Below are 20,696 nucleotides of genomic sequence, written 5' to 3' on the forward strand. Positions count from 1 at the left end.
TAGTTTTTTAAGGAACCTCCATACTGTTCTCCATAGTGGCTGTATCAATTCACATTCCCACCAGCAGTGCAAGAGTGTTCCCTTTTTTCCACACCCTCTCCAGCATTTATTGTTTGTAGATTTTTTGATGATGGCCATTCTGACTGGTGTGAGATGTCTCATTGTAGTTTTGATTTGCGTTTCTCTAATGATTAATGATGTTGAGCATTCTTTCATGTGTTTGTTGGCAATCTGTATATCTTCTGTGGAGAAATGTCTATTTAGGTCTTCTGCCCATTTTTGGATTGGGTTGTTTGTTTTTTTGTTATTGAGCTGCATGAGCTGCTTGTAAATTTTGGAGATTAATCCTTTGTCAGTTGCTTCATTTGCAAATATTTTCTCCCATTCTGAGGGTTGTCTTTTGGTCTTGTTTATGGCAGAATCTTCTTGTGTCGGCTTCTTCCTAACGTCAGGCCCAAATGCCACCTCCTCGGAAACGTCTTCCCTGACACTCATCTGTCATTCCCCACCTCTCTCCTGCTCTGTCTTCTTTTAAAGGACTCAGCGCAATATCACATCATATTTTACAACCATTTGTTGCTCTGTTATCTCTCTGACTATAGAATGTAAGTTCCATGGATCTATTTTGTTCACTCCCCAGCACCCAGAACACTAGGTATTGCTTAGAAGGTGCTCAGATATTGGCGGGATGAATGAATGAATAAGAAGTAGTAGTAACAATAGATAGAATAGTAGTAGTAATAATAATAATAACAATCAATAGCTACTACTCTTCAAGTGCATGCCATGTTCCTGTCACCAAGCTAAGCACTTTACCTACATTTTCTCATCTGATCTTTGCGACAAGCCTATTGAGGTTGGTGCTATTTCCTCCCATTTTACAAATGAGAAAACTGAGGCTTGGAGATGTTAGAAGTAACTCGCCTAAGATCACGCAGCTTGTAAGGGGTGATGCTGAGATTCAGTTCCGTTCTTAATCCCTGCTCTGTGTTGATCTGGAATAGTGAGGACAGGGGGCCAGGGGCCATGCTCTCTATGCTCCTTCCCTGGCTGAAGGGCTCAGGGGGGCTTATTGCTGTCGACAGAATCACAGCTGGCTCCATCAAAGGCAGTGAAGTTGGTGAGACTGTCTGAAAGTTAAAGTGGTTTTCAAGTGGAAAAATACTGCCTGCAGCCACCACCATCAAACCCCACCCCCCTTGGAATGGTGGTGATGGGGTTGTGTGTGTGACCCAGGACACACGAAGGACCCTGAGACAGGCCAGAAGACAGGGTTCCAGAGTTTTCTTGCTTTACTTCATTAAGAAGATGAGCTGTGTTTGATTTGAAAGTGCTAAGCAGCTAAGCGGCTTGAGCCATTTACATCTTTTCAAATTGGAGCTTTTTTTCCAAAGGGAAAATCTGAAACTCCGCTTGAATCTCATTGCTGAATACAAAGGACGCTGATATGGGCTTTCAGAGACTCTAGAATGTCAAGTGAGAACCTGGCTGTCAGGGAAAGGCAGCATTGCGTGATTGTGTGTGTGTGTCTGTGTGTGTGAGCACACCCACACAGGTACACAGGCCTGGACCATGCTGTCGGGGGCCTCTTTCCTGATGCTCCGCACCCTTCTTCTGTGATGTGAGGGGACGGCCCAGCCAGACGCCTTTGTGTCTTTCTGAGTGACTGTGACCGCCACTGGCCTTCGGAGTTTAAGCTCCTGTCAGATATTAAAGAACAATTCACTTATTTCGGCTAAACAGAAAAGCATATGGAAAAAGCAAACTGCATTAACATCTGCCGCCTGGGCCCCATCTGCTCCCGTTGGCTGGGCTTCGCCTGCAGACGTGCCAGCCTGTCAGCTCTCCACGGCCGCTCCTTTTTCCTTCCAAGCCAGGGCAGGATGTGCCCGTTCATTTCGATCCACTCACGCAGGACCAGGCACATCCTAGGTGTTTTGGAAATGTGGAGAAATGCATGAAATGCAACAAGTGGGTAGACGGTGGGCTCTGGAGTTCATACTCTGGATCAGCTGCTTACTAGCAGGCCTTAGGCAGGTGACATGCCATTTTTGTGCCTCAGTTTCCTTGCCTGTCAAATGGGCTTAGCAATAGTGGTAGCTACATATAAGGATCATTGTGAGGATGAAATGATATAATGTATCTAAATCCGTTGCAGTGGACGGGAGGCATAGAGTAAGTATGCAGTAAATACTAGTTCTTGCTTTCATTAAGAATGTTCATTCCCTGCTCCCCACCTGTTACTCATCCTCTTTTCTACAGCTGTACAACTTGTCTTAAAAATGGTCACCTATAGCAAAGTCTTTCAGCCCCCCGGAAGTTCCCATTTTTCACATTGACACCTTTAAGGACACAACCCCTTCTCCCCAACCATCGTCCAAAACATACTGGTATCTGGGCAGGGCTGACCGCGATTCACAACAGGACCTGAGGCTGGAGGGGGCTGAGTCGGGGGTTTGCACCTCTGGCTACACCTTGGGATCACCTAGGGAGCTTTGAGAAGTTTCAATCCCCAGGCTCCAGCCCAGACTAACTCAGTCGTATCTCCCAGGTTGCAGCGTGGGCATCAGTATTTTTAAAAGCTTCCAGGTGATTCCAGTGGGCAGCAAAGATGAGAACCAGTGGGCTAAACGCCGCCCATTCTCAGTGCATCATGTTATCTGAGGGAAGAAGAATTGAGAACAAAAATTAAGGGGAGACGGCGGGTGGGGAATGCTAATAAAATATTGAATGAAACAAGCAGAGTGCGAAGGGGATATTTACAGCCAGCCTGGTGCCATTTTGTCAAACTTATAAACACAAAAAACAATATTATATACTGTATGTGGAAACATAAAAATTTACTAAAGATATAGACACACGGATGTGAAGGGTAGAAGTGACCTCTGGGTTTTTGTTAAAGGGGATTAAGTGATGAGAGGTGTTTCAACTGTATCTAAAGTTTTCTTCCTTTAAAGAGTTGAAAAAAGCATGGCAAGACTGGTACATGGGGTGTTATATTATTTTTCTGTACTTTCAGTATGTTTTGAAGTCTTTCATAATTAAATGATGATTATATTAGAAATTTCTATATTTGATAAACATTTATATTAAGAAAATATTTAGATCCATTTTAGAAAATGATTTAAAAAACATAATTTTACCACCTCACTTCAGAAGTTTAACAACTTTTTAAATGTCCCAGGCCATGGGCAGCCTTTTGATTGAGGAATGATGCAGGACAGTGGGGTGAGAGAGAAGAAAGAGATGGACAGACAGAGGGACAGAGAAAGGGCAGAGACCCACAGGTGGAGACAGGTTGACCCCCTGGGGGTGTGAATGAAGTCAAGGTCCTTATCATGCGAGGCCATCCCAGTGAAGGTGGGGTGCCCTCCACCTGACTTCTTCCGGGACTTGGAATTGTCCTGTTACTGCTGACGTGGACACCTCAAGCCTTGGCTACAAGCGGTAATTAATATAGGAAGGGGAAAGTGGGGGAGGCCCAGCCTGACCCTCATGAGCTTCTTTGGCCATCCTGATGGAGCCATCAGTGGCCTGGAGGTGGATGAAACCAGACAGTGCTGGGCAGCTGACCTCCGCGGGTCATTCTCCACACAGAGAGTGCGCCCAGGGTGGATCTGAAATTGCAGGCATGACTGCCTCCAGGGAAACTGCCAGCCCTTTTTCTAGGTGTTTCACTCCCAACAAGAACAGCTCATTCCCAGTCTGTGGCTTGAATGGGGCTGTTTTGGGAAGTGTCTCTGAGCTGAGGCTCCAGAGTCAGGCACTGTGGTTTAAATCCCCAATCTGTGTGGCCTTGAGCAAGTGTCTTTACCTCTCTGAGCCTCTGTTTACTCATTTGTCAAAAAGGATATCCTACGACTAACAGGAGTATTATTTACAGCTGTGATTTGTGTTTTAGGCACTGTCCTACGCGCTTTCCCAGCAATGACTTGTTACATCTTCCTAGTAATGTTTTGAGCTGGTTACAGCTGGGAAACCTGCCCCAAATCGCAGAGCTTTGAAATGGCACAGGGACCCAGGTAGTGCTCATGGCCCTGGCCGCTGAGCAACACTGCCTCTTTGTAAAGCTGTTGGGAGCATTCAACAGGAGACCACATGGAAAATGCTGCCCTAGCAGCAGGGGCTGCATCATAAAATCATGAACACCTGGTGTCAGCTAGGATTCTCCTAGTCTCAACTACAGGCGTGTGGATACAACAGGTAATATTCTATTGTCTTCCTGAGGTCCAGCCAGGAGGGGAAAGTTCACAGGTGGCCTTGGTCCAAGTTCGGACACTTCTGAGGCTATTGAGAGATGAGGCTGGGAAGTTAAGAGCACAAGGTTTGGAATCAGACCGGCCTGGGTTTGATCCCAGCCTTGCCCCTTCCTACCTGTGTGACGCTGCGTGAGTCACATGACCTCCTCTCTGGGCCTCAATTTACTCTTAGGTCAAGTGAGGATGATAACATCCCATATGTCAAAGATCAATGTGAAGGTTAACCGAGGGAATTTTGCCAAGTGTTAGGTAAGGTGCAGGCGCTCTCCTGTGTAGCGAGTGCCAGATGGGATGGGACGAAGCAGACAGACAGGACGGCAGGAGGTGGGATGAAGCAGGGAACTGGGAAAGTGGGCAGGGCCTGCTTTGCTGGGGGAGCTGCAATGACTCGGGCATTTGGCCTGTATGTAGTAGTCAGCGTGGGAGTCCCTGTCTTGCTGTCTTCAACTTTTCTTAAGTGAAAAATCCTGACGGTATTCACCACCTGAGGAAAAGGAAAGTGACCTGCCCTGGGGCAGTCAGGTAGCCAGGAGACCCGAGGAGACCCTAGAGGGCTCCCCAGAAGCTGAGGACTCAGAAGGACTACTTAGAGAAGTGTCCCATCCAGAGAGAAGGCAGCCTGTCTTCAGAACCTCGGTACAGCTAGTCGCTTGCACTCTGTAAAGTTCACAGAAAGAGCCATCTAGTGGCCTGAACTACTGTGGTCCATCGGGCCTCCCAGAACCACCTTCTGCTGAGTCTGTTTCATGGGTCGTTTGAGGATAAAGGGGAGCTTCTTTGTCTGACTGCAGCCAGACTTGAGAAGTCAGGGCACGTCTGCCAGGAAAGATCCACTGAACAGCCCCTTGAATAAGGAACTTGTCTGACAGCAAACCATCTCCCCAACCCAGATGGCCCATGTTCTGGGGGAGGAGTGTCACTCTCCAGAACAGGAGGGGCAAGAGGAAGCAGAAGCAGCCCTTTTACCTGTCGCCCGGCCACCCAGCCTCTCTCCAGTTCTTCTTCTCACTTTCCCAACTCTCTGGGGCCAGACAGACCTGGCTCTTTAACCTGCTTAGAGAACCTCTTCCAGCCTCAGTTCCCTCATCTTTAAAATGGGTGGATAAAAACATGTAAGAGATGCTCAGCATTGCATCCACAACACGTCCCGTCTAGTTTTGTCTTTTTATTGAGTTGTTGGTAGGTTGGTTGTCTATCTTGTTCTACTAGAATGTAAGTTTCACAGGAGCAGGCGTCTCTGTATCTTAGTGATAGACATAGCCCTGCTGCCAAGGACGGTGGCTGACATGTACCTGGCATTCAGTAAATACGCATGAATTGGTGCGCCACAGAAAGTTACTCTAGCAGTTTGGACGAAATGATGTTGATAACAGCTACCTTCCATTGTCTGTGCTCTGAGCTGTGCTTTTGCACAAAGTCGATATATCTTCTCATCAACCCTGTGAGGTTTAGATATCATTATACCCGTTTTACACAGGAAGGAACCAAGGCTCAGAGAGGTTAGCTAACTTTCCCATGGTCACACAGCTAGGAAGGGGCAGGGCCAGGTTTCAAATCCAGAAGAGTGACCCCAGAGCATGCCCTTGTAACCCGCCAGCATGTCACAGTGGCCGTGATTGCCCATTGCCCCCTCTGACTCAGCACAGTTTGAGAGATGAACATCAGACACATCCCATCTGAAGGGAGTGACCAGAACTCTCCTTTGGGTGGGGAGAACAGGGCACACAAAAGTTAGTTGTGAGGAGGTTTTCCATCCTGAAGCTTGACAGAGAATGTCAGGGGCTCATGGGCCGTGTGGCGGTGAATGGCATGTCCCATCCCACAAGCCACAGCCCCCTCAGGCCAGGAGGCAGGAGCCGTTTTCCACAGCTGTTGAAGTGGGCACCACTGTCACCTCCATCCCCATGGCCCTCGAAGGAGATGGCTGTTCTCCATGTCACGCCAAACCCACACGTAAACAGGAAGTACCGGTGGGGCTCCTACAGTTGGCAGAGGGTAGGCCCGCAAAAAGACAGCCTTCTTTGGGAACTTAGCCAGTGAAACCTTGCCTGGAGGCCCCGTCCCTGGTAGGTAGGGCCACGGCAAACATACGCTCATAAAGGAGATTTAGGGGGTGACGGCAGCACACTCATTTGTACCCCTGCATAGTAAAGATGATTTATTGGCAGCTGCTGGGAAGCTCAGCTCTGGAATCACATGGATGGTAATATCAGGTGCCTTTCCCTTGTTTCCTCTCCCCACCCCAAATGGCTCTGGCTTTCAGATGGTATAAATTAATTGGGTTTGTATGTATGTATTTGTACATATATATTTATTTATTTACAGGCATCTTTCCTTATTTATATCACTGCCTCCGTGAGCATTTACATTTCTTTAGAGACTCTGCAGTAATGAGCTTACAAGTGGGTCATTCATTACCCACTTGTGGCAGGGTGTGTGGGGAGCAGGGGACCCGGCAGATGCAAAGGATGAGTTTGATTCATCAGCAGGAGGCCTGTTTGTCTCCTCAAGTGCCCCTTCCCCAGAGGACCTGGATGGGAGAACATCAAGCAGGAGATGCCGGAACAAGGAGGGCTTCCAGGGACTTGGGGCAAGAGAAATATGGACAGTGTGCAGGGAAATAAAACCACAACAGATAGCACACTGAGGCCGGCGGGTACAAGGCTGGGGTTAGTCTCAAGTAACGGAGACAAGGCAGTGGCGCAAGAGGACTTTACACCAAGGACTCAAGTTGTTCAAGTAACCCTCTGCCTGCTGACCCTCTCTCCCCCGTTAAAGATTTCAGCCCACTTAGTGATTGCTCTCTTCCAGGGTCTTTGGTGGAGGTGGTGTCACCCCCTAGGGGTCATTTTGGGTACATGTCGGACGCTCCTCCAAGCCTGGATGTTAACAGCCTGAGGGAGTAGAGTGTAGCTTTTATAGCCATGCTGTGTGATTTGGAGCATGTTACTTAACCTCTCTGTGCCTCCATACATTCATTCACCTGTAATATGTGGATACTAATAGTACCTACCCAAAAGAGTTGTTCTGGGATTCTTTTTCAGCTGTATTGAGGTATGATTGACAAATAAAATTGTAAGTTTTTTTTTTTTTTTTTTTTTTTTTACGGTACGGCCTCTCACTGTTGTGGTCTCTCCCGTTGCGGAGCACAGGCTCCGGATGCGCAGGCTCAGCGACCATGGCTCACGGACCTAGCCGCTCCACGGCATGTGGGATCTTCCCGGACCGGGGCATGAACCCCCGTGTCCCCTGCATTGGCAGGCAGACTCTCAACCACTGTGCTACCAGGGAAGCCCAAATTGTAAGATATTTAAAGTGTGCAATGTAAGGAACTCAGTGGGAACCCCACTGACTTCATTAACAAATGATTCTGGGATTTTTAAAGATAATCTGTGTCAAGTGTTAGCGCAGTTCTTGGAATAAATGTTCTATAAGTGTTAGCTACGCTAGTTGTTGTTACCAAGTTTGGTTTTGCTGAGCTCGCCTGCCCGTGATGCCCTTGTCTGCCTCATGAACATGCTCTTTCTTCTCAAAACTGGGCAGGAAAACTGCTTTCTCTGTGAAAGCCTCCTCCACTCTCCTTGGACCCCGGACCACGTTAGGTTTCAACTCTTGATGAAACCTTTGGCACTTATTCATCGCCCCCCTGCCCGCCTTCACTCCCGTCCTGCATTGAAATAAAGTATGTCCACGCCCACTCCCCTGTCCTGTGTCTGAACTCCACCAACAGCAGGAAGCATGTCTTAATTCACTTTCCTATCCTTTGCCTCCGCCATGCCTGGTAGGGAGTAGCCACCCAATTAAAGTACATAGAGTAAATAAACCAGTGCTTCTCAACCCTATTGGACCCAACCCCTCTTCCTGCAATAAATCTTTTAAAATGTTCCTTTTGTCTATCATGAAATGAAATCCATACTTGTTATAACCTACTTACACTCACAACTCTGAAACATATCAATATATTGCCCTGATAATAATATAACGAATATATAAAAGTAATTTAAAATAAAAACAATGTGTATTTCATTCTGTAAATGATCAGGCACAACGCCACCAGACTAGCACTTCCCAAACTGTAATGTGCAGATGAACCCCCTGGGGGTCTTGTTAAAATGCAGATGCAGTGGGTCCAGATGGGGGCCTGAGATCCTGCATTTCTAACAAACTCCCGGGGATGCTGATGCTGCCGGCTGATGGGCCTCACTTTGAGTGTCGAGGGCCTGGAAGACACATGGAAAGGTCCAGTGCTGGATGTTGAATCACCAAGAATTATAGTTACAAGAATTACACACAGCTTGTGTGGCTGTTGATGATAGGATTTTTTTGAAATCATACTAAAATTCTGAATGATGTAGGATCTCCCCTTGAGTTAAAGGTAGTCACTTTCCTAGAAAATTCGGTTACATTAAAAGCATTCAAAAGTGCTCTGTCATATGTAAATTTGTATTAGGTTCCTGACCTGCAAAATTAAAAATGAGTTGTTCACCCACATGACATGTAGAGACATTTAGAAGTCCTGCAGGATGTGGGACACTTCGTTACTGCTTTGGGAACATGCATTGCCAGGGATCTGGTGTCCTGCCACCAGTGTCTGCCAGGAGCGTCCCCCAGTCATTGTGGCAATCAAAATGGCACCACATGTTTTAAGAACACCCTGTGGGGGGCGGTCCCACTTCCATGGAAGACCCTGGAATTAAAGGATTCGTTAAGAGCTCTGAGGTCTTTGAGGCAAGGCTCTGAAGTTGAGTTACTTGAAGATCCTGGGTCCTTGGTTTCGAGCAGGCTCACGGCATGCGGGTGGGTAAGGGGACCTGGGCCAGGCTGGACGAGAGCTGTGATGATCTGTAGAGGAGATGCTCCTTCTCGATACTATGGGCCACTGCTCAGCCCAAGATGATTGTCACATGCAGGAATCCAAGCCCAGTGCTATCAGGTCCCCTGATGCTTCAAGACAGTGTGGAAATCCAGATTTTTAGATGGAATCTCTAGATTTTGAAATGTTGGCTGGGACTGAAAACCAAGCAAATGAAAACACTGTATGAAACAAACCAACATCTGTGCCCTTGGAACCACTGGGGCCCCAGTTATGACCTCTGGTTTAAGTTAGGGATGTGCCAGCAGCCTGGGGACTAGCCACTGCCCAAATGAATGTGCCCCTCCTCGGGGTCACCCCGTTTCCAGCTGGGGACTCTAACCCTCCTCCCACTTGCCCCCGTGCACACGCTGCTTCTCCTGACCTCCTCCAGCCCCCTCCCCCTCCCCCCTCCAGCACACCTTTCCTTGGTTAACTTGGGCCCTTTCTCCAGCCGTCTCCTTTCTTCCTGGCTTAGCTGTCCTGATCTGGGCATTTTGGTCAGGAGGGGCTGTTGTTTCTGGATGGGAACAGGGTTTGAGCTGCTGAGGCTGCCAGCACCAGCCTCCGGAGCACTTGCCCCTGGCTCCGTGGTTCTCAACCAGGGTGATTTTTGGCGCCTGGGGGACATCTGGCAATGTCGAGAGACGTTTCTGGTTTTCACAAGGGTGTTACTATCATCTAATAGGTAGAGACCACAGGTGCTGCTAAACATCCTACAGTGCTTGGGACAGCCTTCACAATTAAGCGTGATCTGTCCCCAAATGCCCATAATATCATAGTTAAGAAAGTCCATCTTAGAGGAATCCAGAAGGCTTTGTTACTGAAGCAAGACTGGGTTGTTCATTGTGACTGTCACTGTCACATCCTCCTGGTGGGCTGGAAGGACAGCGTGGGTCAAGTCTGGACTCCTGTGCTGAGGCCCCAAAGATGCGGCATTATGGGGTTGAGGTCCAGGCCATGTGGCCTTGGGCAGTGTCAGAGATAAACGAGACCGTAAGGACAGATTTTAATCTAAAAAGTACTATTGCACTGGGGGAAGGGTCCAGTGTGAACTGAACTCCACTATGATTTATTTGTACAGCGTGACTGGGTCTTTTAAAGGGGGCATGAGGGAATAGTGCGGGGGTGAGCAGGGGCTCAGTAGAGTCAGGGAAGTGAAAAATGACAAAAAGCAGAAAGGGGGGGCTCTGTCCCCAGGAAACTCATCTGGGTTTGCTGACTGGCGCTTCTCCAAGTTAGTCCTCTTCCCTCCCACAAAGGCTGGGACGGATGCTGGGGCCCTGTCGTCGGGGGTTGGCTGCAGCAAACTAGATTCTATTAGCAGCCTTGAGTTTGCTCAGGCAGGTGCTATACGGGGGGCTCAGGTCCTCCAAGAGCTGTGTCCTTGAAATGTCAGAAACTATGTTAGTGCTTGCTCACGTCTTTACAGGCCAAGGTGGAGACCTGGTTGAGGAGGGGCTCGGAGGGGCTTAGCTAGAGTTTGGTCAAAGGGGAAATCTTTGCCAGCAGGTCACTCTCCCCCCAGAGGGTGGCCCAGGGCTTCAGGGTTCTGCCTCTCTCTATATAAAAGTATTTATCAGCACCCCATTTCCAGTTGACCTAGATTTCTATCTGTGTGTGTGTATTTATTGTGTGTGAGAGTACAATATAAATCCACAGGCTTGGCGTATAGGGAAAGACCCAACATAAAAAGGCCCTCAACTCTTTATTTCCTCAATGAGTAGATATTTCGGATGACAAGTATTTCAGCAATTCTCAAACTTGGTGGTCTCCATGGACCCCCTTATATTTTCAAACATTATTTCAGACCCCCAAAAAGCTTTTGTGGCGCAGTGGCGCAGTGGCTGAGAATCCGCCTGCCGATGCAGGGGACACGAGTTCGTGCCCCGGTCTGGGAAGATCCCACATGCCGCGGAGCGGCTGGGCCCGTGAGCCATGGCCGCTGAGCCTGCATGTCCGGAGCCTGTGCTCCGCAACGGGAGATGCTACAACAGTGAGAGGCCCGCGTACGGCAAAAAAAAAAAAAAAAAGAAACTTAACCATAACCCGTTACCTATCTATATAAGTAAAAAATTTTATGAAAAATGCATATGTTTTGTACAACAAAAACAAATTTCGTGAAAAGAGGCATTGTTTTACATTTTTGCAAGTCTGTAATATCTGGCTTAATAGAAGACAGCTGGATTCTCACATTTGCTTCTGCTTTCAATCTGTTGCGATTTCACACATCATGGAGCCTCTACAGACTCCACTGTGTGCTTGTGTGAGAGGATGAGTGAGAAACAGGAAAATAACATCTTCAAATTATGATGGAAATAGTGACCTTGAAGATCCCCTGAAAGGGTCCCCCAGGAGTCCCCAGAGCACACTTTGAGATCTACCTCATTAGATCATCACAGTAAGCATTAATTCCAATTAAATCAACTGTAGCTAACATTTATTAAGTTCTAGGCTTTATGCTAAGTGCTTTACACGTATTATCTCTTTGAGCTGTCATAAAAGCCCCGTTAGGTAGGTACTAGTTATTATGCCCATTTTACAGAGAGGAAGACTGAGGCTCTCAAAGTTAGGTACTGTGCCCCGGGTCACTCAGTGAGCAAGTGGCAGAGGCCGGGTGGATCTGAACACACTTCACCTCCCGACCCTGCCTTTCCAAATGATTTAGGTCTGCTCATCAAATGATGGGGTGCCAGCTAAAAATGTCGATTGAGTGCTGAGTACATATCAAGCCTCATGCTAATTGTTCTGTTGTTAACTAGAATTAAATATGAGCGTGCCCTATTATTTAATCTCTCCTGCACCTTTGCAAAGTAGATCTTCCTACCCCTTTTTTTTTTGTAGATGAGAAAACTGAGGCTGTGAGAGGCTAAGCTTCTTTCTCTGTATCTCAAGGTTAAGGGGCAGAGGCTGGATTCCAAGCCAGCTCTATCCATCCAGCTCCCTCCCGCCTCACCCCATGCTGGGCGTCCCGTTAACATGACTAAATTTGCTAAATTACACCAGGCTTATTATTGAGGGTTCTGTTAAAGCCTGGCCTGCCCGTGCCCAGCAGAGCCCATGGGTTTCTAAGCTCTGGCCAACCCTGCCACTTTTTGTGCATGCAAATGAGCCAGGCGGGCGGGCAAGGGGCCTCTGTGAGGTCTATTTGCATTGGCAGCCTGGTAATTGCATGTCCTAATTGGGTGCAGCCATGCACACTGCGCCTCCTCCATTCCACTGCCCTGGCACAGAAGTCCTTCTGGAAGCAGGTGTGGGCTTCTCCCCCATGTGCCCCTCTCAATGGCCTCGATCACCTTGGTGATTGGAATGAAGCCTCGGACACTGAGTTCAACAGCAAACAGCTACTCAGCTGGCAGTGCATCCACATGGCACAAAAGAAAGCCGTAAACGGGTCATGATGAGTGAGCAGGTGGGACAGGCGCCCTCACGCCTGCACAGCGCACCTGGCCGGGGCTCCCCTCTGACACCATCTCTATTCCTCATAGCCGCAGAGAGGCGGTGCAGTGTTGGCGGGTGTGGCCTCTGGACCCCAACTGCCTGGGTTTGAGTCCTGGTTCCTCCACTTCCTAGATCTGGATTTAGTCACTTAACTTCTCTGAACCTTCATGATCCCATCCAAAAAATGGGGAGAATAACGTAGCATCTTCTTCATAGGGTCCTCATGGGGATCAAATGAACTAGTCTCTGCAGAGGGCTTGGGAACAGAGCCTAGGGCAGAGCCACCACTGTATGCATATTTTCTAATAGATGCATGTTTCGTAAGCACCTTGCATGTGTCAATCACTGTGTTCTGTGCTTCATCTGTTCTCTCAGTTCCAGGGAGATAGATGCCAGCTTCAGCCCCTGGGATGGATGAGGACGTCAGGGTGCAGGAAGGTGAAATGGTCTGTCCCAGGTCAAAGAGCTGCTGGAGAAAATGATCACAGGATGAGGCAGGGAGAAGACGATGCACTTAGGAGCATCCATCTACTCCTCAGTCCCTGGTCTCTTAAAATCCATCAGTTATTTCTCAATGATCTGAAATGGCAGAACTTTGTTAATCGATTGTATTGATTAACGGTTAATTCAGAGAATGTTCAGAAGCACACACACAGGACCTGTCATTTTACAGATGAGAAAATCTGACGGTCGCTAAAGCAAGACAAGTACCCAGGTCTCCTCTTTTCTTGTTCGGTGTTCTTTCTACACAGAAATAAGAGCAAAGGTTTATCAATGAGTGGAGAGTTTGAAAACACAGCAACCCACCTCCACCCCTCGGAAACAGGACCTGGGTGCAGGGGAGGAGGTTGGGCCGATTCAATTGATCAAGCGAGGAGAGATCCATCCTGAAGTCTGAACGTTAGAGAACCAGGAAGGACAGAGCAGACCCAGGCGTCTCTGAAACACCAGCCTGGGGCATGTAACCTGCCTCTGGAAGCAGTCTTGTGCTTGGCATATTTCTACCTGATTGAAATTGACTCTAAACATGCCCAAGGTTGAATGGGAATAGAGGACATTATTGCATTTAATTATTTCTCCAGAACAAAAATGGATTCTATCAGCAGCTTAGGGGTAAGGCAACAGCAGAGCAATTAGAGTTTTGGAGCTCGCATGCAAACATTTGAATGTGCAATCATTGCAATAAGTACATTAAAATAAAATAAGTCAAAGGGTTGCATTTGCATAAATAACCCAAGGTGAGAATGTTGGATTGCTTAAGAATAAACGGGACACAGCTAGCAATCATCATGAAGAAATACTAACTGATCTGTCCTCCAGCTGGAGACCATCAGGGGTGAGTTGGTGGAGGCCCAGTGTTGATTAGTAGGGAAACTTTTTTGCTCATCGTTTCTCCTGCTTTGGGTGTGGTGGGCACATTCTGGAAGTTTTGACATACATTCATCCTCACCAAATACCCATGACATAAGTATTATTTTCACATCCCCATTTTCCGGATGAGGAAACTGAGGCATGCAGAATTTGAATCATGTCATTTCTAGCATCACATTCATTCCTTGGTCAGGTTATTTAACCTCCCTGTGCCTTACTTTCCTCCCCTTCATTAGGACTCATGCTGTTGCTTCACTGGGTATTCAAGAGGATTAGAGACACAAGGTGTGTGAAGGGCCAGAGTATGAGGGGACATGGGTGCTGAGGATATGATGGTCATCTTGCATGTATTTGCCTGGAAACCTCCCAAGGTTGGTTTTTACAGGGAAGGGAACCTGGGTTTGGATGTCTGGATCTTGATTCTCCAGGGGAAGAAGAGAAAAGCTGAGACCCGTTTGCCTCTTGGCGAGCAGGTGAAGAGTTAGAGGGAAGGCAAGGTGATATCTCATGCCCGTCGAGGGATGGATGGATAGAGAAAATGTGACATATACGTGCAATGGAATATTATTCAGTCTTGAAAAAGAAGGAAATCCTGCTGTATGTGATGCCATGGATGAACCCGGAGGGTGTGATGCTGAGTGAAATAAGCCAGACAGACAAAGACAAATGCTGCTTGATCCACTTGCATGAGAATCTAAAATAACCAAACTCAGAAATTCGGAGAGTAGAATGGTGGTTGCCAGGGGCTGGGGGAGGGGAAATGAGGAATTGCTAATCAACAGGCATAAAGTCTCAGTTATGCAGGATGAATACATTCTAGAGATATGCTGTACTACCTTGTGTCTGTAGGTAGCAACACTGTATTGTGCACTTAAAACGTTTGCTAAGAGGGTAGAGCTCATGTTAAGTGTTCTTGCCACGATAAAATAAAATGTACAAGAAAAGAAAGAAAACTGTGGAGGGAAGGTGTAGGAGAACTCATCAGCTATTGCAGGAAGCAACCCTGACTCAGCGTGACAGATCATCCCAGGCCTCTGGGTGATGCCTGGTTCTCACTGACTATGGCTCAGTGGCTTTTCTGGAAGCTATCGAATATCCGTGAGCTCTTCATTCCAGAAGACAAAATATTTCCCTTTTCTCTTATGCTCGAATCTTTTGATTGGCAGCTGAGTAGCACCTGGGGCCAGGCAGAAGGCCAAGGGGCCACCGTGAGCTCACCATCCCCATCGTGGGGGTGTCTCTAAGTAGACGACGCTTATAAATCAGGAGTCCTATTAGAATTGATGGTGGCGCCTGGTCCTGATATCACAAATTAACCAGAGGAGCCAGCCGTTCTGATGGCCAAATTAGCTTCGTTGATTGCAGTGCTTCCTGCGGCTGGTGTTGCTTGGAGAACTTCTGCCAGAAGGTAGTAGAGAACGTGAGCTTTTGAAATTAGTGGTTTTACGGAGGTTTTCTGCTTGGGGGACAAACTGGTGATCATCAGTTAATGATGAGGAAAGAGAACAACCCAGGAACAGTACTGCGGATGTGTTTGATGAGAGAGAATGCAGATGGCTGTGAGGGCAGAGGCCTTTCTGCACACTCTCTGCCTTCTTGTTAACTTCTAGAAAACAGGCTTAGGGACAGAATTTAAATTCTTGTTTTCAGGCAGCAGGAGTCATCGAACTGATTTTCCAACCATTAGAGGCAAAAAATAATAATAAATTGGCTCCTGTATCTGAGGACAGCTAAGAGGAAGAAAGCAGATCAGGTTGGCTCCTGTATTAATCAGGATGAGCTAGACTATGCTGCAGTAACAAAGATCCCCAAACCTCAGTGACAGAAAACAGCAGAGGTTTATTCTGCCCATGGAGGTTTGGTGGAGTCTATCCTCCACCCTGGCCTCACTCAGGAATGCAGGGCCTTCACCATCAGGAGTGTGGCTGGATGCTATGGGGGAAGGAGGGACATGGAAAACTGTGCCCTGGCCCAAGTCACTGGTCTTGGCCACAGCAGGTTGCTTGGCTGTGCCTCATTTGCAGGGGATGGGGAGTACAATTGTATCATGTGCCTAGAAGGAAGAGAACTGGAATATTTGTCAAGAGCTTTATTGAATACCATCCCCCATCCAGCTCCATCCCAACCTAGGCTAATATGAGCAAAGAGAGAGATACCCCATCCATTCCCCCACAGAGAAGGGGGAGCTAAATGCTCCTCCCTTGACCTCTCAGCCAAACAGAAGAGGCACTAAACTATAGCAAGTTTTAGAATTAAGCAGGTATGCGTTCACAGCCTCCCCTAAATGATGTCGGGCAAATCACTGAACATCCCCAAGTTCCCCTTGTCCCTCTTTTGTAAGATGGGGGAATGGTAATACCTGTCTTGAAAGTTACTTCTGAAGGTTAAACATGGAAGGGCTTAGCCCAGTGCCTGGCACTTGATACGTGCCCGTGCCTGAGCGTGTTAAAGCAACAAGCCTTGGCGCCTCTTTCTGTAAAATAGTGAGGAGGGTACCCCTTATGGGACGATTGTTGGTATCCAATAAGTAATACCTGTGAGTCGTTTGCATATGGTGCCTGGCTGACAGCGAGTGCTCAGAAAATGCATCTAAGAGGCTGCTTGGGATTCTTCAAGGGCCTCTGGACAGAAAGAAGGGAAAACAGGTATATCAGTGTGGTTTGTTTATAAGAACAGAGGAATGGCCCCTCACTGAGGGGGATTTCTTGCAAGATACGTGGAGAGGTAAGAAAGACTGGAAACAGGTGTCAGAACCAGAAGTTCCCCTTCACAGACCAGCATGTAATAGCAGCTCCTGTGTATGACCAGTAGCCACTCCAGGACCCATCACAGACTCCACTCTCCCTCGGCATCTCCTTGTTTGCTTCTTCCTACCCATTGCCTCTCACCTCCTGCCACCTCAAGCTCCTGGTGCTTCATGGCCCCTCCTTATTGTCCTCTCCCTCTCTGTGACTCCCTGCCACCTAATGGCCACTGACCAGCCTTGACACGGCTATTTGGAGATGACATGCCTATCCCAGATCCATTTAGCTGGGTGGGAGTGGATGGGAAGGCTGCAGTGCTTAAGGGGACAGAGTGATGGGGATCAGAAGTGCTCTGCAGCTTCCTGGAAGTGGCTGGTGGAGCTGGTAGCCCAGGGCATGGGGTCTGCAGTCTATCTGGTTTGAATCCCAGCTTCACCACCAACCAGCTGAGTTACCTTGGATAAGTCACTGATGCCCAGTCCCTGCAAAATGAGAATAAAAGTAACATCAACTTACAGAATGGCCACGAGGTATCTTAGTGTAGTCTTCATTCTTACGGCCTCTTGAAATTGGTGCTTGGTGCTAGGGGAGATGGGACAAAGGCAAGAAGAGGGCAGACACGTTGCTGGGCCAAATGGGGACATTGGAGACAAGGGCAATCAAACCAAGCCCAGGGGAACCTTCTAAACTCACAGTTCTTGGAGAGCTGGGGTCTGCACACTTTTTTCTTAAAGGGCCAGCTTGAAATCTTTTAAGCTTTGCAGACCAGTCTCTATGGCAACCACTCACCTCTGCTGTTGTAGCAGGAAAGCAGCCATAGACAGTCCATATATGAACAGGCGTGGCTGTGTTTCAGTAAAACTTTATTTATAAAAACAAATGGCGGGCAGGATTTGGTTTGGGGAGGGCAGTAGTTTGCAGACCTGCTGAAGGAGGAGCCACGCTCAGTGTCAGCTGCACGTCAGCCGATCCTGGGCACCAGCACTACCTCCACTACTCTCCACCACCCTCTTCCTTGAGAACCTTTAATCGGCACATTTAGGAAGACGAACAAGGAAGTCTGCCCTCAGAATTGCTACTCATTGCCAGTGTGTTTCTAGAGCAATGGGTGTAGATTTGTGGAGTCAATTAGCATTCTCTGTGGCCTCTGTGTCCCCTCTGACTAGCTTTGGGACAGTGGGTTCTCTTTCAGGTTAAGGCCTTGATAATGGGCTCTAAGCAGAAGCAATGTGTTTTGGAAGTGATGCAGGATGTTAGTTGACCAGTGCATTTGATCCGAGGTCAAAATGGCCAGGGCCCACCTACCCATGGAGAAAGCTGAGTTTTGGGTACCCGCCTTCCCAGAAAGACTCATTTTCTCCAGAATGACTCTTGGCCTTTCTCCTGACACCCTGCCCCCCCACCCCGTGACTTAATCAGTTCTGCTCTAGGTACAGACATCAAGAGTCAAAGCTCAAACCTAAGACTGTCACAGGTTTTCATCCCCCTGGGACTCACTGTAGGATCCTTGCATAGGATTGTCCTATAAAGGGCATATTCCCCTCAAGATAGCCGGTGATGTCTCCCCCTCAGGATTAACTATGGCACGGTCTGATTTCTCTTACGGGCATAGATCTACGAGCATGTCCTAAAGGCAATGTAAATTATATAGTATCCTACCGATATTTTCTCCCCTTATAGCTTTATTATGGCATTTCTAGCCATTAAATAAACCATCACCGTGCTTGCTGCTAGAATTTAAACAGGAAGCTTGGAACAAACTGTCCAGATTCCAGTAGCAGAGACAACCAAGGAAACATATGAAAAGGGGGTGTGGTTAATAACAAGTGTTGAGGATCATAGTCATAGCACGTTAGAGCTTGCAAAAGCTTTATTTTCTAGTTGGCACATCTTCTATTTCCAGGTTGGGAAACTGAGGTTCAAAGGGAAAAACCTAACATGAAGTCTAACATTAAGCTCGTAGCAAAGGCAGGACGTGGGACCAGGGCCCAGACTTCCAAACCTACGTGCCCCACTCTCCAGGGCCAGCCTGCTTAGCGTGATGGCAAAGTCAAGTTTCTCTTCTGTGTTTCCTTCCTGTCTTCTCCAGGATGGCTACTTCTCTCACCGGCCAAAAGAGAAAGTGCGAACAGACAGCAACAATGAGAACTCTGTGCCCAAGGATTTTGAGAACGTGGACAACAGCAACTTCGCACCCAGGACTCAAAAGCAAAAGCACCAGCCCGAGTTGACGAAGAAGCCCCCGAGAGGACAGAAGGAGCTTCTGAAGAGGAAGCTGGGGCAGGAGGAGAAGGGGAAGGGGCGTCTGTCCCCAGGGAAAGGTGCCAACGAGGTGCTGCCTCCTGGTGCGAGAGCCCCGGTCAACGGCAGCCAAGGGAAGGATGCCCCCAGACAGCCCCACGCCCGGAAGAGTGGGGGCAGCTCCCCCGAGATCAAGTCTGACCGGCCCCTCAAGTGTGACATCTCGGGTAAGGAGGCCATCTCCGCCCTGTCCCGCTCCAAGTCCAAGCACTGCCGCCAGGAGATCGGGGAGACCTACTGCCGCCACAAGCTTGGGCTGCTGATGCCCGAGAAGGTCACTCGCTTCTGCCCCCTCGAAGGTAAGTCCCAGCCCCGTTCTGCTCACATTCTCAGACCTTCTCAGAACCACCGCCCTATTTTGCAAACCCCAAATGAAGACAGGAGTTCTTTTGTTGTGGGCTTCCCTGAATTCAGAAGTCTCGTGTGAGAAAAGTTTCGCAAAGTCCAATTCCCTTTTGTTACAGCTTTAACCTGTTGCTTTTGTGGCAGAGGATAAAATACAGTGCAATCGGGGCTAATGTGGAAGTCGTAGGAGGCGATGGTATTGATATGGTTTGTTTTCTGTCTCAGCAGAGTATTGGGATTAAAATTGACACCAGTGTTACTGTAATTGAATAAGATTTGAAAGGTTTCTAGTTGGTTGCATTGACACTGGAGGCTCTGGAAAACATCCTTCCCATTTTCCTCCACCTAAAATTCCTTCCTTCCTTATTTTCTCCCTCCTTCCCTCCCTCTCTCTCCCTCCCTCCCTCCTGCCCTGTGCTGGGCCCTCTTCTCTGTGCTGATGACCAGTGATAAATCAGACCTCTTGCTGCGATGCAGTGTGAGTCAGAGCTGTAACAGCGGCGTTCAGAAGCACAGGGGAGGGTCCTCAGAAACTGGTGGGGGACAGTTCTGCACAGGTGAGGCATCACCGTGCATCTCTGCATCTCACCTCACGCCTCTGACACGTACTCCTTGCTGGCAGGTTTCACCTTTTCCAGTGCGTGTGGAAGGGGAGTAATAACAGTTACTGAGCGCTCACTGTGTCCCGGGCACAGCATGGGCACTTTGCATTCAATCAGCTCATCTCATCCACCACCCAGTGAGGCTAGCACCGTCATCGTGAGCATAACTTTTTTACACGTGAGAGATGTAAAACAACTTCCCTAAGGTCACATGGCTTGTAAGTGGCTTTTCAAGCCTGCATGTAGAGACATCCTGAGATAGAGATATTGCCATTCTGGGTTAGGTCATATTTTGTCAAGATCCCTTCTTAAAAGAAAGAAATATGTTATGGCAGAAAATTTCAAACCCACCTCAGAGTAGGGAGAACCTTCATGTTCCCATCATCTGGCTACAGCTAACTCGTGGTGGCCACTACTGTTTCACCCAGGTACCCTCATCCCCACATAAGCTCATTGTGAGCCAGTAGATTTTATTTTTCCTTGCAGAAGACGTTACATCCCAAATAGTTTGTGAATTAGTTCGTGCAGTGGTTTTCTCCATGCAGAGGGCGGACTGCATCCAAAAGACACTTTCTGCAAAGAAAGAGCCAGAGTCATTGGGAACAAACAGAGAGGGATGCACTTGAAATGGAGAGATTGTGTTCTAGTTGAGTTCAGCCATGAACTGATAGGAAAAGCCCTTTCCCCTCGCTGGTTCCCGCTTCCTTATCTGTCCAGGGAGCGCCCTGCATTAAATACACAAAGGGTCTTCCCACTTGGTCTTCCCTTGCGGCCCATTTCC

The 20,696-nt window shown here is 48.1% G+C and overlaps 1 protein-coding gene across 1 annotated transcript in view; it reads left to right on the plus strand.

Annotated features, from left to right (window-relative positions):
* The window catches only part of XYLT1 (xylosyltransferase 1), a gene marked incomplete at both ends in the record, with an annotated part of 305,248 nt that overhangs the window by 149,653 nt on the left and 134,899 nt on the right, over positions 1-20,696 (plus strand). The window contains one exon of the mRNA XM_079718602.1: positions 18,757-19,267. Within this exon, the coding sequence (XP_079574728.1) occupies positions 18,757-19,267 (511 nt within the window). The remainder of the gene's footprint in view (positions 1-18,756; positions 19,268-20,696) is intronic.

This window comes from Hyperoodon ampullatus (genome assembly GCF_949752795.1).
Source record: "Hyperoodon ampullatus genome assembly, chromosome: 14".
In the NCBI taxonomy this organism is placed as follows: Eukaryota; Metazoa; Chordata; class Mammalia; order Artiodactyla; family Ziphiidae; genus Hyperoodon; species Hyperoodon ampullatus.